This window comes from Erpetoichthys calabaricus, chromosome 17 (assembly GCF_900747795.2).
Source record: "Erpetoichthys calabaricus chromosome 17, fErpCal1.3, whole genome shotgun sequence".
Classification (NCBI taxonomy): domain Eukaryota; kingdom Metazoa; phylum Chordata; class Cladistia; order Polypteriformes; family Polypteridae; genus Erpetoichthys; species Erpetoichthys calabaricus.
Genome location: NC_041410.2, coordinates 55,303,170 through 55,326,541, shown reverse-complemented (window position 1 = coordinate 55,326,541; position 23,372 = coordinate 55,303,170). Strand labels below are relative to the sequence as shown.

Below are 23,372 nucleotides of genomic sequence, written 5' to 3'. Positions count from 1 at the left end.
TTAGTTTGGTAAAATATTGATTGCTGTCCTTGTCAAATCATGTGAAGAAGTTAATGAGGTAATCAGGAAGAAATGAGTTTCCAATGTTGGTTGAGCTGGTGTTACCCTTATAGTCTGTGATGAACCTAATGCCCTGCCACATGTGTTGGAGGTCAGAGCTGTTAAAAGGCTCCTCTATTTTTGCTTTGTAGCAGCACTTTGCCTTCTTAATGCCTTTCCTCAGATTGGACCTAGCTGTTTTGTAACCCTCAGGATCTCCCATACGGAAAGCAATACATACCTTCAATAGGTCTTGAAGGTCTGTTTAGGTCTGTTTCCTATCAGTCATAGCTTTATGGGAGAAGTGGCAAAGAGAAACCTACAGTGTGCTAGATTACTGTAACACACTCCTCTCAGGACTACCAAAAAAAGACATCAATCGATTGCAACAAGTGCAGAATGCAGCTGCTAGAATCTTAACTAGGAAAAGAAAATCCAAGCACATCACCCCAGTTCTGATGTCACTACACTGGTTACCTGTGTCATTTAGAATACTGCTTATGGTTTACAAAGCCTTAAATAATCTTGCTCCATCTTATATTTCTAAATGTTTTACACTGTACACTCCAATTCGTAACCTTAGATCTTCAAATGAGTGTATGCTTAGAATTCCAAGAGCTAAACTTAAAAGAAGTGGTGAGGCAGCCTTCTGCTGTTATGCACCTAAAATCTGGAATAGCTTGCCAATAGGAATTCGCCAGGCTAATACGGTGGAGCAGTTTGAAAAACTGCTGAAAACATATTACTTTAACATGGCTTTCTCATAGCTTCATCGTAGTTTAATCCTGCTCTGTATATGCATTTAATTATCAATATCATTCCTGGTGCCTCCATAATCTGTACTAACCCCTACTTTCTCTTCTGTTCTTTTTCTGTGGTGGCGATCTGCACCACCACCACCTATTCAAAGCACTGTGATGTCCCCACACTGATGGATTAAAGGCCAGAAGTCCACATGACCATCATCATCAAGTTCTTCCTTGTGAACTCTGAATACAATGAGAACTGATTGAGGTCATTTACATTAGATAGAATGTCTAGAGGGGGCTGGGTTGTCTCGTGGCCTGGAACCCCTGCAGATTTTATTTTTTTCTCCAGCTGTCTGGAGTTTTTTTTTTGTTTTTCTGTCCTCCCTGGCCATCAGATCTTATTTTTATTCTATGTTAATTAGTGTTCTCTAATTTTAATTCTTATTTATTTTGTCTTTTTTTCTCTTTCTTCATCATGTAAAGCACTTTGAGCTACATTGTTTGTATGAAAATTTGCTATATAAATAAATGTTGTTGTTGTTGTACAGTACTGTTAAAAAATGCATATGACATCTCAGCTACAATTTTCCAGAAGCCTTATGGGAGACTCATCTAGAACAGTGGTTCTCAAACTGTGGGGTGGGCCCCCCTAGGGGGGTGCGAAGATGTGAAAAAAAGGAAACAAGAATCGAAAATATGAAAAATACATCTATTGAAACCAAAACAAACTAACTTAAACTACATTCTGATACTAGAAAATAAATATAGAGTTAGATAAATGTCGATAAAAGTTAAGTAGGTATGATAAAATATGCATCTATGATATATCATTAATTAAAAAAGAACAAATTGGTATTAGTGGGCTACTTTCAAAAAAACATTAGGGGGGCGCGATTAAAACTGTTATGAAAACCCAGGTCACAAATACTTAAAGGTTGAGAAACGCTGATCTAGAAGAAGGTTCTGTCCCATTGGAAAGACAAATCAATAAGGAGATCTCCTTAGTATCTTTTTGGATTTCTCCTAGACAACAATGAGATCACAAAGAAATAAAATGAAGACCATTTTCTTTTGTCTGATGCTTCTCTGATTTTTCTCCTGAGAAAAAATACCCAGGGATTCTCACAAGTCTTTTCTCTTGACATTAAGTGGAGATCTAACTAAAGTCACACAATAGGCTCAGAGTTTGCAAATAGTGTCTTGACATTTTTTTGCAAGTTGAAAGTATTTGTATTGCATGTTAAGTAACATATGGTGAAATGTATGGCCAGTTGTTAGTGGTCATAAAACACATCATTATGACAACAAAACTATAGTCCTGGCTTCTGAATAATACTATTTGTAGTTTTAATTTATATTGTTGTGCTCCAATTAGGTCATATTAAGTCTGGCAGAAAAGCAAGTAGTATGGCATAGTGTTTAAGATTTTGGTCTTCAAGCCCTGAGGATGTGGGTTCAAATCTCACTACTAACACTGTGTGATCAAAAGAAAGTCACTTCATCTGCCTGTGCTCCAACTGGAAAAACAAAAGAAACCTTAGATAAAGGCATCAATCCACCCTTAGGAAAAATGTACAGCTCAGTGATTTATCTTTGATGGTTCATGAGATTTCAAAGAAATTCTGATTTATGTTTCATTCAAAAATCAATTTTGTCACAGATGTTTCTCCTAAAGTTCCTTAGAAGAAATAGCTTTAGACAAAAATGAGACAAGGTAAAAGGAGACAAAATTGAGAATTTGGTTTGAAAAGCATAGGAAATTTTGTGAGTGTCTTGTTTTAACCTCTGTCACACACGTGCGCAGGGGAGGCAGCTAAAGGGCTTGAAAGAAGGTAACTCGCGGTCGGATCAGGGGGTGGCAGAGTGCACTGACCCTTTCTCTTTTTTCCTCGCAAATGAAATGCGGGGACTTCCACCTGGGCCCTTGAATGTCACTTCCGGTCCCACCTCTGAAGACGTCACTTCCTCCTTCCATCTTTAAAACCCACCACGTCTGTACCAAACCTCAGTTCTGTTTTGGACTCTTGTCTGTAAAGACCATTTTTCTACAACCTTTTTGATTTAGCAGCCATTCTCAAGTATACAGAAGGTTGCCCAAAACCTCTTTTTTGTGTCAAGGCTCAATTATTTTTCACACCTTTTTCAAGACTCCATATATTTTACTTGTTATTGAACTGACGCCTTTATCCAAGGTGACTTCTAACATCTGAGATATGATCAGTTACATTCCTTTTGTTTTTCCAGTTGGAGCACAGGCAAATGAAGTGACTTTCTCATGGCTAAATGGCGATATTAGTGAGATCTGAACACACAATGTCAAGGTTTGAAGTCCAAAGTCTTAAACACAATGCCATGCTGCAAGCCTTTTCTTCTAGATTGAGTGTGCTTTAATAGGAGTAACTAATCTGTAGGACTACAGTTTTGTAATCAAAGTAAAGCATTTTATTACCACAAACAATTGTTCATACATTTCACTACATATTACTGAGCAAGCAGTGCAAATACTTTCAAATTGTAAAAACACAATGTCAAGACACTACTTGGAAAATCTGAATCCATTGTGTGATGTTGCTGAGCTCTCTGCTGAAACTCAAGAGGAGACTCTTGGAAGAATACTGGGGTATTTTGTATCAGGAGAAAAATCTGAGAAACATGAGACAAAATAACGACTCCATTTTATTTCTTTCTGACCTCGTTGTCCAGGAGAAACCAAAAAGATATTAAGGAAATTTCTCTTTTGATTTTTCATTGCAATGGGCAATAAAAAAAGTCTTGAAAGAGTTTAAAAGAAAACTAAAAAGAAATCTCACAAAATATACTATGAATTTCAATCCAGATTTTGACTCCTTCTGAATATCATGTCTCCTTTCTTTCCTAGGGAATTTTAGGAGAAACTTCTGTGGCAAAGTTGATGAGCCATCAAAGATCAGTCTTTGAGCAGTAAAATTTTCCCGTAGGATGATCTGATAAAACCAAAATCAATATTTTTGTCCATCAGACTAAAAGCCATGTTTGACATATGCCATACACTGCACATTAACAAAAACACACCATTCCCACCGTGAGGCACCGTGGTGGCAGATGGCTATGAGGATGCTTCTCTGCAGCAGGCCTTGTGTTGGAAGAGGGTGAAATGAATGTAGCAAAATTCAGGGAAATCCTGGAAGAAAACCTGATACACTCTGCCAAAAACCTGTGCCTTGGAAGAGGATTTATTTTTTTCAGCAAGACAATAACCCCAAAAATAAAATCAAAGCTACACAGGAATGGCTTAAAAACAATGATAATGTCCTAGAGTGGCTCAGTCAGAGTCCCAATCCATCTGAGAATGTTTGGATGGATTTTAAAAAGGCTGTTCACTCACAATCACCATGCAACCTGGCAGAGTTTGAGCAGTTTTGGAAAGAAGAATTGAGAAAAACTGCAATGTACATCTGTGGAAAGCTGATTGAAACCTGCAAAAATATTCGAGGCTAAAACAGATGCTGAGGATGTAGCGATAAATTACTAACTTGAAGAAGGTGAATATTTCATCTTTAATATCTCATTAGTTTCTGCAAAGTGGTCTAGCTAATTACAAATACTTTATGTGGTGGTATTGAAGCTAAAACCATAGTGTGGAGTTGACATTTAAGCACTTAAATTAGCAACATACCAGGATGATATAGGAAACCAGCTACAAGGCCAATCAATAACACAGAATAATAATTCATTTCAAAACAAAATTGAAAAAGTATATATGTAGTAATTGATTTGAAAAGTATTAGAAGGACAAAGAGTCAGTGTGGCCTCTTCAGATAGTTGTAACTAATATCACAATTATGGGCTGAAGTCTGATTGAGTTAAGAATCTGACATATTATTAAGCTCACTCTGAAAGGGGCTATATAGTATAAAGTTTAATAATACATTCATCCGTTTATTTAGGCTGCTTAGAGCAATTTTAGGGTCACAAGAAGACACAATATCCAGCAAAGGTGATCTTGATGTTTCCACCCACAGTTTATTTGTAGCTCAGACAAATAACTGATGAGATACAAGTTCAGGTGGGTGTAACAAACAATCCCCTAGCATCCCATCCATTCGAATTCCCTGCCTAGCTCTGGCTGCTGTTGGGACAGACACTGCCAATGCCATCCTGTTTGGGAATAAGCAAGTTTAAATGACCTGAAAGATGGATGGGTTCTTGGAGTGTGAGATATTATAATCTAACTCTGGCATTTTTACATTGACTCCATGTTGCTCTCACCTGTGCAGTATATTCATAGAGCGCTTTATAGCAGGCAGACGAGGCTGGTGCACTTGGTTTTGCTGGTTCTCCTGAAATAGCTATAGAAGCATATACACCATCTGATTTTTCACCTGAAAGGAAAAAAAAATTCTGTTAGAAACCACTGTATAGATTATACATGTTCTCTTTCCTTTAAAAGCATTGCTTACAGTATAATAACCCAATACATAGAGCAAAGCCCATAGAATTACTGTTTTATGTGATAAACCAGTGACATCTAGTGGCTCCAGAGGAAAATGAGTTTGTCAGCCTAAAATGTCCTGCAAAACTTAGTATCATACTATTTTCAAAACTGCTTAATCTAATTTTTAAGGCTTCGGGGTCAGAGCCTTTCCTGGTAGCACTGGATACAAGGCAGGAAACAGCCCTGGATAGAAAACTTCAGAATCAGAATATCTTTATTGTCATTGTAACAAATACAACGAAATTAGGTACAGTCCCTGCGGTGTCAAAATATAAATAAAACATAATTAAAAAAGAATAAGAAAGGATAAGAAAAAATAAGGTAGAACACAAACATTCAACATAAGACCTTAATTGCACATGAACACTATTGCACAAGATGTCATCTATTGCACTGCTGCATTGGAGGTGATTAGGTGGCATTCAGTGCCCTAACAGCAACAGGGTAGAAACTGTTGTTCAGTCTATTAGTCTTTGTTTCGATGCTCCTATATCTTTTGCTTGATGGCAACAGTTGGAACATGTCATGAGCGGGGTGTGAGGAGTCTTTTAAGATGTTTTCTGCTTTCCTGAGGCAGCGAGAGCTGTGCAGTTCATCCAGAGAGTAAAGAACAGCTGATGATCTGCTGGGCAGTCTTTACAATCCGCTAAGGTGTTCTCCTCTGCGCTGTTGTGCAGCTGGAAAATCACACGCAGAGGCAGTAGCACAGGATACTCTCGATAGAGCAGCGATAGAAGGACACCGGCAGATTTTGGGGGATGTTATTTTTCGTGAGGACTCTCAGGAAATAAAGTCTCTGCTGAGCCTTCTTTGCCAGCTCAGCTGTGTTCCCACCCCAGGACAGGTCTTCCATGATGTGGACTCCCAGGAAGCGGAAGTCTGACACCCTTAGTCCATCACATAAACACTGTGGAATCACTGATCATCCTTACCTTCACATCTTTGGGGATGTGAGTGAAAAACCCACACAGGAGTTGGACATGCAAACACCACAAAGATAACGTCCAGGTACAGGACACTGTATCCATGAAGTATCAGCACTAACTACTGTGCAACCCTGGGAGCTTATGGGCTTCATAATTTGCCTAATGTTAAAATGTTTATTTTGTTCCATTCTAAAACAACATGAAAACATAATTAACCATAGAAAAGAAGGACAGAGTGGTGTTATATGTGGCCTTCAATTCTGTTAATAATGCAGGAAATTGTACTATTAATTTTAGGCTCTTTAAAACCTCAGGTTTGTACTTTCACATCCCATAATGCACTCCTGAATGGGTGATGTCTTGGAATACCACATTGACAGAAATTTGGGGTGGCACTATACAGAATTTAAAGTGAATTGTTGTGAAACCAACTTTTCACTCACTCAGTTTTCTCTCTTATAATTTGCTTGGAATGACAATTTGTGCTTGACCTTGTAGGCCACTTCATAAAGCCCACTTAAAATGCTGCACAGTGGTGTTACCAGAAGCTTTTAACTCAGTAACATTTAAATATTTCCTCTTGAAGAGAAAAGCCAAGCAAAATGACACCTTTTATTGGCTAACTAAAAAGATTACAATATGCAAGCTTTCGAGGCAAACACGATTGCCTGAAGAAGGGGCCTGAGTTGCCTCGAAAGCTTGCATATTGTAATCTTTTTAGTTAGCCAATAAAAGGTGTCATTTTCCTTGGCTTTTGTCTATATTCATAATGGCTAACACGGTACAACACCCTAGTACTACAAATATTTCCTCTTTAAATTCTTAACAAGAGAACTGCAGCTGCGTGTTAGAATTGCGTGTTAGATATGCCATTTATCTGTAAGATGATCCAGCTACTTGTGGATATTTAAGAAACAGGATTCAGTGTCTTAAGGTCAACCTAATGGAATAATTTGATACCTAGTAACATCAAGAGAAGTAACAGAAGTAAGTTTCAGTTACTGAAAATTTCAAATTTAAAAGTTCCCGACTATGGCTGGATCTACCATCAGGGTGAATTGGACAGGCGGTGAGCAGTGCGTAGCATAAATGTCCTGGGAGAGCACAAGGCACACAAGAGTATGTGAAACTGCATGGTGATGTTGGGGGGAAGTCAAGGAAGAAGATATTGGTTTCAGCTGCAAAATAACCCTTAGGGAATAATATCCCTTGCTTTCCATTCACAAAAATTAAAAAAAGGCCTCGATTTAGTGAGTCTTGCAGGTCATTATTGTAAAATCGCATGTAAAACAAATTTTATTGGCAATTTCACTAAACGTTTTGCTAAACAAAGCTAAAAAAATCATTTTTATTTCTTATATGGGAAGTTTGTGGAAGAATGTCTGCCGTGACTCAACTCAATTCAGATAGAAACATGAAGTCTGTCACTCCTAGGATGATAAAACTGGTCGGCTCAGTCTAAAGTGTGTACACACCAGGGATTTCCTTATTGAATTTGTGTTAGGTTGCCACTTACAGTACACCCTGATCTTAAAATAAGTGAGAAACCTGCTTAATCCAATTCAGGGTAGTAAAGGACACAACGAAAGAAACAGCAATGGACAGGATGCCGATTCTTTGAAGTGCCCACTTCTGCATACAGTTACACACACAGACATCCAATTTAGAACTGACAAACATCCTATCCTGAATACCTGTGGAACACCAGGAGGGTATGCAGACATGAAGAGGATGTGGAAACTCCTGAAAAGCAACAGGGAATAGGATGTGAATCCCACTACACCGCTGTACTGTCTTCTTTCCTCCTGTTCTTCATGGCCATAGCCTGCATGTGAGCCTTAGTTTCAACTTACCCCTTGACTGAAGTCTCCATGATGCCATGGAATAGCAACTTACAACTGATACATTCCTTATAAATCCTTGAGGCCTACAGGACACTGATTTCACTTCACCCCTGAGCCTTGACTCATGTTTAAAGGTCTAGGCCCCCATAACCCATAACTACAACTGAACGCCAAATGCTGTTCTCCATAGAAAGTAGCATTGTCAGGTTTGCTCATTTAGAACATTCTCATGAAACTAGGCATGGTCCTACACTTAATCTAGTGACTGATGAAGTACCTTGTCTCTAGTCAAGTGCTCATTTGAACCTTCAGGTCTCATTCATAATAATGGAGAACAATTTTTGGCCAGAATTTATGCAATTTTCTAGTCTTACTTGCTTAGCAAAAGTTAATGAAAGATCATTAAAGAGACCTGGCCCGCCAGTGTAACACTGATGGGCACCTCAAGTCTTCAATACTGTAATGCAGAAGGACAATGTTTCTCTCAGATGCTAAATTTTATAATTAAGAAAAAGTGCCGATGTATCCCAAACAGAATGACACAGAGTACTGACCAGATGTTGTTGACACAGAGGAGCCGAGTTCGTCATTGAGGTTTTGTCTTGAGCCACTGCAGTCTTGCAAAAGATTGGTAAACCTGTCAAAAAGAAAGAAACAAAACAACAGCTTTAACACAGAATGTTGCACTTCTCTTTGTCTATCCTATTATATTATTTGCATGTTGGGTTTCTTGGTAAAGGAGATGTAATAATGCAGAGAATGACCAAAACTGGTGAGATAAATACTACATGGTGAGGGCACATTAAATGTGCTAAATATGAAGTAACTATTCAAAAACTGGAAAGCTATTAAGCAAAGTGGGTTTTAAAAATAGACTGAGGGTGGCTACAAAAATCAGAAAGGAAAAAAGAAGATTAGATGACCATGAGGAGGGATGCAGAAAGTGGCTACTGGCAAAAAGCAAGAGGCCAGCTCTGCAGTCAATCTACTGCAGGGTTGTCTTAGTGGCAAACCCAATAATGAAATTCCCTTTTATTATGCAAATGCTGTTTTTAATTGTATGTTATAATTCAGTTGTAAGGTCAAGAGTCAGACGGAACCATCCAATAGGATCTGCTAAAGAGAAACTCTTAGTTCACCCCCATATCGTTTACATTTACAATTTTTTTGGAGATACTTTACACAAAGTGAACACAAATGAAAGTGATCCATACAAATACAAAACCACTGGAAGCGTGTACAAATCATTTTTAAATTATTACTCCCATCCATCAGTTTATTGAGCCCATCTATCCATCTGTTTTTTTAATCTGCTTAAACAAATTTTAGGGTCATTTTAGACAAAGACTATCTTAGCTGCACTTCATTTAAGGCACACATCATTTCTGGAAAACAACAGTCCAGCACACCCGAATCACTAATACAGGTCAACTTTTAGTTATCAATCAACTTGACTGCCGTGTCTTCTGGAATGGGAGAGGAAAAATAAAGTATGTGAAGAAAACCCATGCAAACATGAGGAGAACATGCAAAGTGCACACACCCAGTCTTACAGGACTCAGGAGCTGTAAGGGACCAGTGTGTAGCAGTGCTATGTAAAAAAGGTACTGCATATACCAGTGGATAATGCTATTGGACAGTTGTGGAGGGTGCAGGGGCTTCTGGGAAGAAGATTGAGTCAACGGGTTCTTTAAAAAGGGAACCAGCAAAATGCCATAGAATTGTGACTGTTCGTCTGACTGGTGAAGCGTTGTTTCACACATTTGGATTACGAGTTTATCATCCGGGATTACTGTTCCTGTCTGGATGTATGGTCTGTCTTGTGCCTGCCTGTTCATGTGAGTTTGTATGGATTGGACACGTCTTCATCAGAGGGAGCGCCCCCAATCGCCTCATCCTAGACTGCACAAGGAAACCAGTAGGACAAACTTTACGTTATTTAAAATGAGCTGTTCACAGGATTTCCCACTCGCCATCTATCGTCAACTGCCTCTGCTACTTTGGACTTTGTTTTGGACATTGTCATTAGTGTTTACTGTTAAGTGTTCATTGTCATCGAGCTGTATTATAATTGCCTATGGGTATTTGGGGAGGGCCTTTTGTGTACATGTTTTCAGTATATTGCAGGTTCTTATTTTCATTCATTTCATTAATATTTTCCATTATTATTTATTGGGCTTCTAACTGTGTCTCTGTGAGTGAGTGTGAGTGTGCCAGGTCAAGGCTAGGTATGTTCTTGGAATCCCCACCATAAAATTCTTAGCGTCACTGCAACCACTACAAGTGCAATATTGTACCACCCATACACCACAAATTAACATTGACTTCATGAGTGGACACATTTCAGGTTCAAAATATATTGGAATGCATCTGTTTTAAAGCAGAACAATGGCCATTTAAATAGTCAGATATATTCTAATAGTTTAACAGATTTCATTAGGATTAATGTATTAGTATCTTAGAGGTGCTCTTAGATTTAATTAGAACATTAATATGGGTCAAATTATGGATCATTCTTTCTCTGGTCACCTCCTCTTAGACCACTTTGCTGTGAGTATGTTAGGAGCACATATCTCCAGAAAATACAGCTCTCTGGATCAGTAAAGCATACAAATTCCTCCATCACGCTATTGTCACATAGCAGAGATACTGGAACCCACTCCTGGAGCCAAGCCTGGGAGCATTATATGCTTTTGTGGACAGATAACCCATATAGACCAGTGAGGAATAGGCAGACAAAACTACTAGGAGCTATCATGAATGCTCACCACAAAGCAAAGGGTAATTGTCAAGTGCAGTGACAGTTGGGTGACAGACAAGAGTGAGATAAACGCAGCAAGTATGCTAAACCTTAGAAATGAAAACTGGCTCTTGGGAGATGGAACATTACTTCACTGGTGGGGAAGGAGTTGCAACTCATGCCGGAAGTTGAAAAATGATGGCTAGATATAGTTAAGCGCACCACTTTGCAAAGTACTGGCTCTGGAACCCAACTTTTCAAACAAGAATGGTCTCCCTAATACTCTGGAGTTACCTACCACACAGGAGAAGGCATGGGGTTCCACTATCAAACACTTTTCAGTCACTTTATTTGCAGAGTGAGAAATACATTTGCCTACTTGACATTAAATCAAGTCTGCTCAGTCAGGGTATTGGATTCTACTAATTTTCATTCTACTAACTTTCATGGACAGAAGATCAATATTTGACAAAGATTGGAGAGCATTCAGTCTGGGAACCTAAGAGTTGCTTGGCTGATGATGTTGCCACCTTGGCTTCATCAGATAGCTCTATAGTGCAACTGGGACAAGAATTCACACCTTCAAATCTGAGGTCATGGTTCTATTCTGAAAAAGAATAGTTTCTTATGATCAAATAAGGGGTGGGCAACTGCTCTAAGTGGAGATTCAATCATTAGACTGTCCAGTGGTAGCATTTCTACAAATGCAGTGTGGTATAGCGGATCCGTGGCTTCAAAATAGAGGCCAGATTTTAAATAATCCATTTCGCCACGTCGATCTCTATGGGCATGAAAGTGCAGCCGTGGGGAGATGATGAAGTAATTGGGGGTGCAATCATTGTCAATTGCTTAATCAGCTTCCTGCAGTACATGATGGAGATGCTGTGCCCACGGAGCCATATAAGAACGGGCTGGCACAGAGAGCAGAGGGAGACAAAAAAGAAAGTAAAAAGTCTTTGAGAGCGAGAGCAAGGCACTGGGGTGAAAGAAGGACCAACTAGCCAGCTGAAAAAGAGAGGTCAGCATGGTCAAGGGTCCCAGATGGAGCAAAGGGAGGACAGGATAGCTCCCACTGATTTTAAAGAAGAGTGGGTTCGATCGAGGAGGAGTCCGCCCTAGGGATCCAAGGGATGACTAAGAGTGCGAGAAGGAATACAGGAGGACAACCGACCTGGAGTGGTCTGGCAGACGCCGGCGGAGGCAGCCAAGATGGGGGTCAGTAGTGTGTGGACTGCGACAGCTGAAGTCTCTCCCGCTGAGCATGCCTTGGTTGAGCTGGAGAGACTATGAAGGAGCTGTGCTTGGCTGGTGTGACCCCAAATGTCTGCTACAGGATTTTAATCTCGTTTTAGCCTTGTTTCAACAGTTTGGGATTTTTACCTTTTTTATGGATTATTTATTTATGAACATTTGAAGCACTGCACATTATTTGGGATTTTATTTTGTTAATAAAAGCACTGTAGCACTTTACACCTTTCCCCTTGCATCGTTTGGTGTCCTCATTGTCCAGCTCATCCAGTTACATTACAGACAGTATCAGGTTCAAGGGCTCCCAAAAGGGAGATGGGAATGTGGAGCAGTACCTGCATCATCTCACGCAGTACCACATTGTGAGGATGAAGCAGAAGGTAAGTTCACAGATGAAGCTGATGATTTACTAGTCACATATGGTCACAAACTCTCGGGTCATGTCTGAAAGAATAAAATCACAAGTACAAGGGGCCAAAATGAGGTTCATGTGTAGGATTGCGGAGCTCATTCTCCATGACATAGTGTGGAGCACAGCAATATGGAAAGACCTCAGAGTAGAACCACTACTTTTGCAGATCAAGAGGATGCATATGAGATAGTTTTGATATGTACAGTAGTTAGGAAACCCCTGGGTGTCTCCCATGGGAGGTGTACAAGACACAACAGAGTACCAAAAGGCAGACCCAACACATGCTGGTGGGATTAAATATATCTTAAATGGCCCTAAGAGTGTCTTGGATTTCTGAAGAAAGCTGATAGGAGTCATTAGCCCTGGTCACCCCAGTTCATTATTGTACTGCTATAGTAGGACAGCAGAGGGAGAGATGGTTCACGAGATAAAGACATACTGAAGGAATGAAGTGAGTGTAAGGAGATTAATTCTAACACTGAATGAGAGGCAATGAACTAAAAATAAAAGCAAGAAAAACAGGTTGTGATATTTGAAAACTAGAGTTCTTTAGAGAGTGAAAAGGATCAGGAGATGAAATGTAGTCAGAGAACAAGCCAAATTCAAAACCAAAAGTCAATCCAATCTGTTGACAAGATCAACAAATTCAAGACACCAAATAACAAGAGCAAAGATCTAAAGCCAGGACATCTTCTACAAAAGGATCTGCAAGCAAACAGAAATTTATCTGCAGACTTGCAAGAGAAATGGCAACCAGTTCTAATCGTTTATCCGTTTGCATTACTGACATCAGGTGTTGTTTCTTGCCGACAGGACTCAGAAAACACTAAAAAAGTTTTTAAAAAGTTTTTCTTTGCAATGTTTGGGTTCCAAAACCATTAAATAGATGATTATTTTAATAAAATAAGTTCAGTGTAACTGGAAAGCACAGCAAAGTATCTGCAGTCGTGGATGAATAGCCTGACATAACGCCATCTCAAATAATGCCACACTAATGGTGCAATGTGTTGTGACTTCCAGGAGGCATGGCTTAGCGCCCGTCCATTTCTAATTACAGGGTGGTGCAAAGTCTTCAGGAAGAAGGCAAGAACCAACCTCAGATGGGGCAGCAATCCATCAAAGGGCACACTCACACACACTCGCATGCATGGTCAATTTGAAACTGCCAGTCAACTAAACCTGTGCAACTTCGCCGTATTGGAAAAAGTTGCAGTACTTGAAGGAAACTCATGTCAATACAATGAGAACATGCAATCTCCACAGACAGTACCAGACCAGAATTTGAACCCACAACACTGGAACTGTAAAACAGCAGCTCCAAATCGTGCATCACTGGATTTACCTAAAGTGGAGCAGTTTTGTGTTATTAAAGAAATGTCTGAGTTTGGCAGGGTCAGCAGCAGCTGAAAATGCAAAAAAAAAATGTTTCTTGTATTGTAAAATCTGTTGCTGTTAACCAAGGGACATTACTGTGGTACTCTGTAATGAGCTAGTGAGACCACAGAAAGATATCATGTGCAGCTCTAGTCACCAGCTACAAAAAAGACAAAGCACCTCTTGAAACTGTTCAGGGAGCAGCCGCTGAGTACATCCTAAGACTAAAGGTCATGTCCTACTTTGACAGGCAATTTGGATTGAACCTCTTTAGTCTTCTGCAGAGAATACCATAAGGGGACCTGGTCCAGATCTTCAAAATTCTCAAGCGCGTTGGTAATCTTCAACCAGCAGTGTTCTTTCAGTTAAACAGTGAAGAATGTAATCTAGTAAACTGGGGGAAATTATGCAAAACTGCATCCGTGTATTTAAACACAGCAATATTGATCAGTCATGTACATGAAGCAGAAACTTTAATAACATTTCAAATAGCTCACCAAATGATCCGGATGGACACAGGTGTCACTTCTCATTTGTAAACTTTCTAATCCTTGTTGTGATTGCTCCTAAACCTAATTTATTGTGCGGCTTGACCTGACCTGCATGGTAGTTTGCATTTTTAGTAAGCTAGACTGATCATCATCAATCAATGTCTCATCAGCATCAGCCAGTGAAAAATACAGTATTTTAGTACTTTTGCCTATTGTGCTTCATCAGAAGAAAGGCAAGCAAGCCGGCCATCTTACCTTTTCATTACACCTGGAGTTCGAAGCATTCCATTGCTGTCCACTGAGGCTTGTCTGTCGTAATAATTCTCATACACTATGGGAGCTGGAGAAACACAAGACAGGAACACATCACACACAAACTCAGAGGACTTACACTGATGCAAATCGTACCCCAAATCCACACCAGTGTAAAATGGATTATCCCAGTAAGTGTGCTGTATAAACGCACATCCATGTTTCCTTTACAGTCTATTAGAGGATGTCTTGCTCAGCAGACGAGTGTGTACCTTTATGGTGTCAGTACAGACAGTGAAGAGTAAATGTGCAGGATGCAGGTCACACGAGAACCATGCTCAGGAACCACAGTACTGCAGGCCATTTTACTTCAGGCTGACAGCTTTGCAGTATAGAAAGCAGGGCATTTTTAAAGTAAGATTTTGGTCATTTTCAACACAACCTTATTGTAATACTAAGACATCAGTTATATTTTTATTCTGTTTATACTATTTTAATACAACATTTTCCTGTCATTTGTTCATGCAGGGATTTTGACTAGAAACATAAACAGAAAGATGCAATACTGCACATTCTGCAAATATCGCAGGTTATCCCTTGCAAAAATATACTGTCCATCCATTTTCTTTTACTTTACAATGTTATAATTTCACATGATTCTTTTAATAGTAGGGCTATTTAAGTGGGATTTCAGGCAGTTTGAAGTGTTTTTCTTGTTTACGTCTTTAATTTTGTTGTAGGTTAGATCTCAGGTATCAAAGTGGCTGTGGGGCATTGACATCAGCACAGTGATCCTGATTTTCAGGCACTCACAGGAACTCTCCATCCAAAAATTATATTTTTTATATGTTACTTACCCTATGTAGCCTGTAGTGATGGCTAAGTAAATTTTTATCATCATATTTGCATGCAGAGTGAAGAGAAAAAAAGGGTTTATGATATAATAGAAGCCAATAGTGTCCAATGCTGTCCAACGGCAAAAAATGTAAAAATTGTCCACGGAATAAAGAAAAACAACTCTCATGTTACTTCTCTTACACAATCCACATATCAGCTATTCTGTCGTATGCTCAAAACATACAAAACGCACACATTTTTTGCTAAAATAAATATCATTAATTGTAAATTCTGGAAAAATCTGCATACATTGTAAAAAAGAAATGGCGTTATTCCTATAATACCATAATTAATAATTGAATTCATCAGTTAAGAGTCCTGTCTGGAGAGACAACACCAACAAATAATATTTATAAAAGAATATAAGAAAAGTAGAACAAAAAGGCAAAAAATCATGCCTAAAATGCAACCCACTGTAAACAAGTCCAAGTGTATAATTCAGAAATAAGAAAGCAAAAAAACAAGCAATAAATGTAGAACCAGAAAACAACACTCACAATGAAAAAAGGACTCCTTGAATGCCAGTGAACCACTGAAGGATCTGCTCCCCAGCCTCACAATTTATAGCCTAGGGGCGGGCCTTCAGTCGTGATGTCAGGGTGGCACCACCTCATGGGGATCCACCCTCAAAACACCAGGGACACAGGCAAAATATCGTGCATAGGTAATAAATAATAAATAAACAGAACAATATTAACAAAAATACATAAACACCATAAATGCCAGAAAAATAATACTTTATAGCATATAAAGTATTACATAAATAAAGTATTATAACATCTTCTTTATGCAGAAAAGGAAAAGAAACCTCATTCAGGAAACACACCCTGGCTGAAACATAACACTTGGCAGGGCACCACAGCCTACAGGTCAATAACCGAAACTAGAAAACCAGGAAATTAATTCACAAAAGGCAAAGCTAAGTCTGCAGACAGAACAGCTATGGGCAACTAACGGGTAGCTCTTTTGACCAATGCGGAGAGGCGGATCTTTAATTCAAAAGCTTGATCCATTTTGAATGCACTTCATTGTGCAGAAGACAACCTTCCAGAAATGGTTTCTTTAACAATATTTCAGTCAAAATATATGAGCTTGGAAGTTTATGAGCATACGACTTAAATACCAGACATGTCGATTATGCGACACAAGTGTTCTAAACTCTTTTTATTAGATGTTTTTGATGTTGTATGCTGTTGTTTAATGTAGATCTGTATTGAACCCCATTGTATCAGAATTTTTCAATTCTCAGTGAAAACAAGAGATTGAACATTTTTTCCAATCAACACGGTAAGTAATAGATGCAAAAATTATAATTATTGGGTGGAGTATTTCTTTAAAACTAATATAATTTGAATATTTTCAAAAATATGGAAACACACATTAATGCAAACAGAAAACAAAATGCCATATACTATTTTTTCCTATTTTTGCAAAATAGTAAGCCTCAATATTTTTTATAAAATATCAAAAAATAACATTTTACAAAGAATGAATCATGAAAACACTTTAACTAGACTTATTGGAATAACCCAAATTATGTTAAATACAAAACATGTATTAATATCTGTACCCTCACCTGGTGGACTTGTCTCTGTCATTTCATTTTTGATAAAATCCTGAATATCAGAAATGATATCACAGTTTTCCAAACCCTTCCGCACCTCTTCATACATCTGTTAACACAGAAATTTCATTTTACAGCCAAATCACATAAAAACATGATTTTCCAAACACATTTATTTGATTTCAAATAAATTAGTCACAGGAAAGTTGAATCTATCTCAGCATTACTCAGTCTCGCTGAAGCCAGACGCATGCTATACTGTATATGTCTGGAGACAACTATGAGTGAACTTTGCTTAAAAGTGGGTGGGAACAATTAGATGGCTCACTGAGTGTCACATTTTTAAACCAATCCAAAGGCTCATGAAAGCAGTGCACAAAGTAGGGGCAGTGATTTTGAACTGCAAAGATCAGAGGTGCTCTCGTGTACTTGGTCCAACAGAGAGCAAGCTTCTGATTATGATGAACCGTCTACAGTCAAAAAGTCTCCTGCAAATACCTATTAGACACATAAATGTGTGTGTGCAGATAAACATAACCTGATGTAAGGGAAAAACCTTTCTGTAGCATCAGGTTACACGTTGACATTCAACGGCATCAATGGATAAGTGGTAAATGTGAACAATATGTTGTCGTAGGTGCTATCTGTGCTTTCTGTTGTTCAGTTTTACCATGATAGTGTAGGAGTCGAAGTAAGATTGAAAAAACTGGCAGCTATATTTATGAAAATATGAACTGCAAAATATGTACTTGAAGTAAACAATGTGTCACACACAGTCAAAAGATCTGCTGTTAACAGAGCTGATAACGAAGAGCCACAGGGGATGCAGATTTCAAAACTTAAAATACTCAAATCAGCAAATGTGTCTAACAACACCAGTGGATTCAGAGATGAGGCTGCATAACATCCACATTCTGACTGAACACATAAACGAATAAGTAAAGAAATTTAACATTACTGTCAGTTTGTAAATACAAACATACCATGACAAAATGCTTTAATATATCCATAGACCACAATGCTTATCTAAACTCTGTTTGCTGTTGTTTTGTCATATAGCGATGCAATATTTAAAATGACAGAAATATTGTAGCAGATAGAGGCACTTCTCAAATGTGTGGAAACCAGTAGCTCTGGTGGACTATGTGTCTGTCTCTCTGTCATCACTGTTGTAGCGCTCATTACAATTGGCAAATTAATTATTAAGCTTCAGTTACCTTCTGCTACTGAGCTCTTGAATAACAGCAATTTTAGCTTTTTATTTTCTCTCAGCGTTAAGTTCAGTATCTTTTGCTCTCTCCCTGAAACTCTGGTGGAGGTTGAAGACACACGGACTGGAGGAACTGAGGGCTGTTGTTTTAGGAAGAAACCCTCTGGCTATGGCCTTCGCAGCACAGGATATTGCTGCTATTCACTGCACGGTTTTTAACGGGTTGTCCCCCAACATGCATTCTTGTTTGAGAATCACGTCTCACCCCACAAGACAAGGGTCCAAACACAGGGATAAAGAGTTTAAGGTGGCATAGCAGACTCTATTCCTGCCTGCTGCAGAGATGACCTTAAACAACTGGAAGTGCTGAAAAGCCCTTAACCTGAGCTGCTCTATCAGATATGACGCTATTTACCGTATATAATCATGTATAAGTCGGGTCTTGAAACCTGAAAAATCGATCATTAAATCAGACTCCGACTTATACGCCCGTTCAAAAATATGACACTTAAATTATTTTTTTTTACATCTTCTTGCCTCCTCCAATCTCGCATCAGTTTTTCAGGCGCATTGAATTTTGTTGCAGCAGCGCAGTTACCAATTTCTTTCGCTACTTCAACGACGTTTAATCTAAAACCAGCGTCATATTTTCTTCTGATCGAACGCTCCATCATGGATAAGGGATGCTCTTACGATAAAGGTGTATGAGGGGGTGAGATACAAAAAACACAAATAAGTGCAAACGTTGCTTCGGAGTAGTTTGGGTATTACCGTGTAGTGACGTAGGCACGATACATAGAAAAAAAGGCAGTGTGCTCCATGGTTACTCTCTCAGGTGGGCGTTAACATATCATAATCTCTTGGACCAATAGCGTGAGTTTTCTGCATTCGACTTATACGACCGACATTATAAAATACCAGAAATAATACGGTAAAATCAAGTTCAGACTTATCCGCAGGTGAACTTAAACGTGAGTATATACGGTAAATGATACCCTGAAGACTTAAATCTGCCATTCCAGACCAGCAATTCAACAAAGTGTCAGCAATTTGCCTAGACCTTAAAAAAAGACAACAATGCTTTTAATTTTTTCCTTATTTTGCTTAAATGATTACGTTGGAGAGCCAGTTGCAGCCCACACTTTTACTATCTTCTTGTACTTTACTTTCCAGCTCACAACATTTTCTGACATAGATCCTGGAAAGTAAAGATTTAATCTATTTTTAAAGGTAAAAAATTAATGTCTTAAGCAAAAACATAACTTGCAAATTTTTGATAAAGGGTATCCTTAGACAGCTGCTTCAATGTCTCTTTCAGAGACTCCTCTAGAGTTAAATCATTTACAATATAGAATTTGCTGGAGACACGTAGCTTTGAATGGCATTTATAGATGGATTCTTAGAGATTTCAGTACAGTTTTCTCATCAAGTGCTCTGTTAAAATGTTTCATTGTTAATATATAAGATTTTTTCATTTTCATTAGAGTATAAAGCAGAAATATGTGCCTACCCTCCCTATGAATAATCTAGCTAATTAATACAGTAGTGGGCTATAATTACAATGTCAGAGGAAAGAGATACAGATAATTTGTGCACTGTCTGATGAAAGAATGAAGCAAACATTCCTGGAAGAAGATGGTTACTTAAAGAAGTAATCACATTTTAAAATTCTAGGCTTTTTGCCTTATTAAATTCATAATTAGCTGATAATATATATATTTCTTCAAATGCTCTCTCTCCATTCCTCATGTGTCAATTGGTGGCACTCTTTTTTATTGCTGGCTAATGAAAATCTGAGAGGTGAAATAAAAATAATTGAAACAAGTGATTTGATAAAGTGCCAAGACCTGTGACTGATTACAAAAATGTATTGATTGGCACCTCCAAATGTTCCTTCTATACTGCATCATAGGTGAGGGTTTGTTGTGACCTTTTAAGGGGCCTGGTTTTGAGTGTGGACAGGAAGCCATATCACAATTTGCACCATCAGAACTGAAGGTAAAGACTTGGATAAAGACCAGTAACAACGTCTCTGACCTCTGCCACTGGCTGTATCCATTCTAGCCCTCTGCTTTAAAAAAACACAATGTAACAGTGCTTGAGTTCCAGCTAGGAGATGGAGTTATGGTTCTCATACCCACCTTTCATTTGAAATTGCTGGCTGCACGATGAAGCAGTCTAAAAGGCAAACTAAAGAACAAACTTATTGTGTTTATCTGTTAAAGCCTCAGACGTTTCAGGAGGAATTCCTTATTTGTTCTTTAAAGTTTTGCCTCACTAAGCAATTGTTATGGTTTAACCAGGTTCCCATCCCTGGTCCCTGTTTTGTTTGGCTGTTCATTTTGGGCTTTATGGTTTTTGTTACTTTTTCATACTTTTGCTTAGTTCTATTATTTAATATTTTGTTTTCATTTTGTGTTTTTTTTTCAACTGTTATGTATTTGTTAAGAATGTTCATTTAGTTTATTTGCTTCTTGTATGTTAAGCCCAAGGAGGTGGCCCTCCTGATGATACAATTGTGGCTACAGGCAAGCTAGGTAAGGCCTGGGGTGCCTCAACCTTATTCAAAGGCATTAACTCACGTTGTTCACCTTTCCTGGATTCCGTCTCTTTTGTTTGGATTTGTAGTGATGATTTTTGATTCTCTGTTTTAGAGGACATTCGATTCCTTTAAAATTACTGCTCTTTGGATTCTGGATTTGGTTTTGCTTATTTTCTCAGTTGCCTCTTTTGAGTTAACTTCCTGTGTGTTTTCCTTCTTTCATCCATTTGTTAAATAAACTGCATTTAAAAGATTATTGTTTTCTTCCATGGAACAGAAAGTTTATGATTCCCCACTCACTTTTTGAGATTAATAAAGCTTGGCTTTTTTGGGTGCAGACCAGTCCTGCTTTATGTTCCTGGGTTGGACCTTTTTTCTGTTTTTGAGGCATATTTGGAGAATCAGGCATGTTTTTGAACTTTGTAGGCTCAAATATCAAATAACAATAAGGGTATCTGTCTAGAAAAGTGGCAGATAATGTGGATACCAAACCAGAACGCACCAGTTTAATCTCACATAAGATTATCACCAACCCCATAGTCATCATTTGGATTGATGTTATTGGCTTACTGAGGTCAAGTGAGCTGAAGCCAAGGTTGAAATACAGAAAAAGCTTTTTGTTGGGGCAATTGAAGAAAGTATGAGTCCATGGTCTAAACCTATAGCACTCATACTCAAATCTGACTGTTTGTTATGCTTCTGTAATGATTTCTATTAACTTAGTCAGGTTGGTCGATTTGATGCCTACCTTGCAACCAGTGTTGGGAGCCATTTCTAATGACTTTCAATATGAAAAAACACTATGGTCAAATGCCTTTGATGGAATTTGCAAAATAAAGAAAAAAAAACATTTGGCTCCCTGAGTGGACAACAGGCTACATGGAGCTCTGGTGACTTTTAAATATCTATTGAACAAACTGCTAAATTCTTACAAAGACTATAGATGATTATCACGTATGCTGGGATCTAGTAGGAACACCTGCGCTGTCTGTTGCTTGTTCTTCTAATCTGAAGAAATGCTGGTCTGTACGTTAACCCAAAGAAATGGGAAGGTTAGGCCACAGGTGTCCAAAAAAGACACCATTATGAAATGGCCCCAGGAAAAAACAAAAGGGGAAGTGGAAGACTTCCTTAGGTGGGATATTTTTGTGGGTTTATACCCAGCTTCTCTAAGAAAGGTAGGCCATTTGCAAATGTAGCCCAAAAGACAGTATTCCTCAAATGCAGAGTGGAGTACAGAAGCAGAGACTGCATTTAATGCCCTAAATGGAGTCCTTATTACTTCTCCACTGTTGACTTTGCCTAGCTTTTCTTCTCCTTTCGTCTTACAGTTGGATGTGTTTGAAACTGGCTTAAGTGCTGTGTCAAGTCAGATACTTAACAGATAAGAATATCCTGTGATTCAGGTCATCTGTAAACTTGATCTGGAGAGGTGGTATGTGATTTTTGAGAGAGGCCCTAACCGTAAAAGTGGCCATTACTGTTATGAATTTTGTTCCTTTTTAATGTTATGTTGGGTGTGTTTGCACATTTTGTGCAATTGTCTGTAGACTTTGTTTACATCACTGTTTTCCTATGGACCTGAATTAATTTTATTTTATTTTCACGTCTCATTTTTTGTTTTTGTCAAAGTCAATTTTTTGGCACCATTGCTGTGTTCATCGCCAGCCATAATGCCAAGTTATTTCCAGTATAAACATAACAATAATGGTTAAAAGGTATCCTTCAATGAATGTTCCTTTTGAAAAACAAATACCTTATTAGTGACAGTTAATGTCTTTTCCAGTAGGCCTTAATGCCAAGTTCTTTCGGTTCTGAACTTTCCTCGTGGTTGATTTTGTTTCACTTTGCCATTTAATTACTGAAACATTAATCTTCTTCTGACTCTCTGATTTCAACCTCTGTTTGTTCCTCCTATTACATGATCATCTCTTGGTCACTTTCTCCTGCCCACTCGCAATAATCCTCCAAATGTCTGTATTGTCCGTAACAGTTACCAGGTGGTTGTAGCAGAAAAATACAAAGAACATATCCCTGTGTGTGTTTTATTATTTCTTTGTGAATTTATAAGTGTTCCAGGTGTGTTGTTCCTGTGAAACCAATATATTCTCTAACCTCTGTGTCCTAAACAGTTACCAAGAGAACAATGAGATCATCGTATCTTATCACGCCAATGCCTTATCCAGGTAAGAGCGCTGTCATTAACATCCTTAAGATCTTCATCGGTACATGTAGGGCCTTGGGAACATTCATGGAGAATGTGGTCCATTGTTTGGGTGGGCTCACCACAGGGACATTCAGGGTTTGTTGTGAGTCCCCATCTAAATAGGTTGTCCCTTGTTTTGCCCACCTTTGACTTAGCTCGGTTAAGCGCGACTCAGTCTTTCCTAGATAGGGGTGTTCCATTGGGTAGAAGCTCTTGATGTGTAGGAAGAGCTTCATTGGGAGGGCTACAGTCAGTCAACAATGAGATAATTGCAAATAAATATATTTTATTATTTAAGAATGTATAAATAAGGAACTTTTCTTTTAGAGATAAATGTGTCTGTCAATGATGTCTAATATGTTAACTATGTTTGACACCTGTAGATAATAATATTAATTAAAATG

General features: G+C 38.4%; 2 protein-coding genes across 2 annotated transcripts in view; one reads left to right on the top strand and one right to left on the bottom strand.

The window, feature by feature from the left end:
* LOC127526110 (craniofacial development protein 2-like) overlaps window positions 1-23,372 on the top strand; it is a 1,015,936-nt gene that overhangs the window by 788,418 nt on the left and 204,146 nt on the right. The window lies entirely within an intron of this gene.
* pstpip1a (proline-serine-threonine phosphatase interacting protein 1a) overlaps window positions 1-23,372 on the bottom strand; it is a 229,282-nt gene that overhangs the window by 6,320 nt on the left and 199,590 nt on the right. The window contains exons 11-14 of the mRNA XM_028822610.2: window positions 17,023-17,119; window positions 14,553-14,637; window positions 8,587-8,669; window positions 5,037-5,149 (exon numbers count right to left, since the gene is read on the bottom strand). Of these exons, the coding sequence (XP_028678443.2) occupies window positions 5,037-5,149; window positions 8,587-8,669; window positions 14,553-14,637; window positions 17,023-17,119 (378 nt within the window). The remainder of the gene's footprint in view (window positions 1-5,036; window positions 5,150-8,586; window positions 8,670-14,552; window positions 14,638-17,022; window positions 17,120-23,372) is intronic.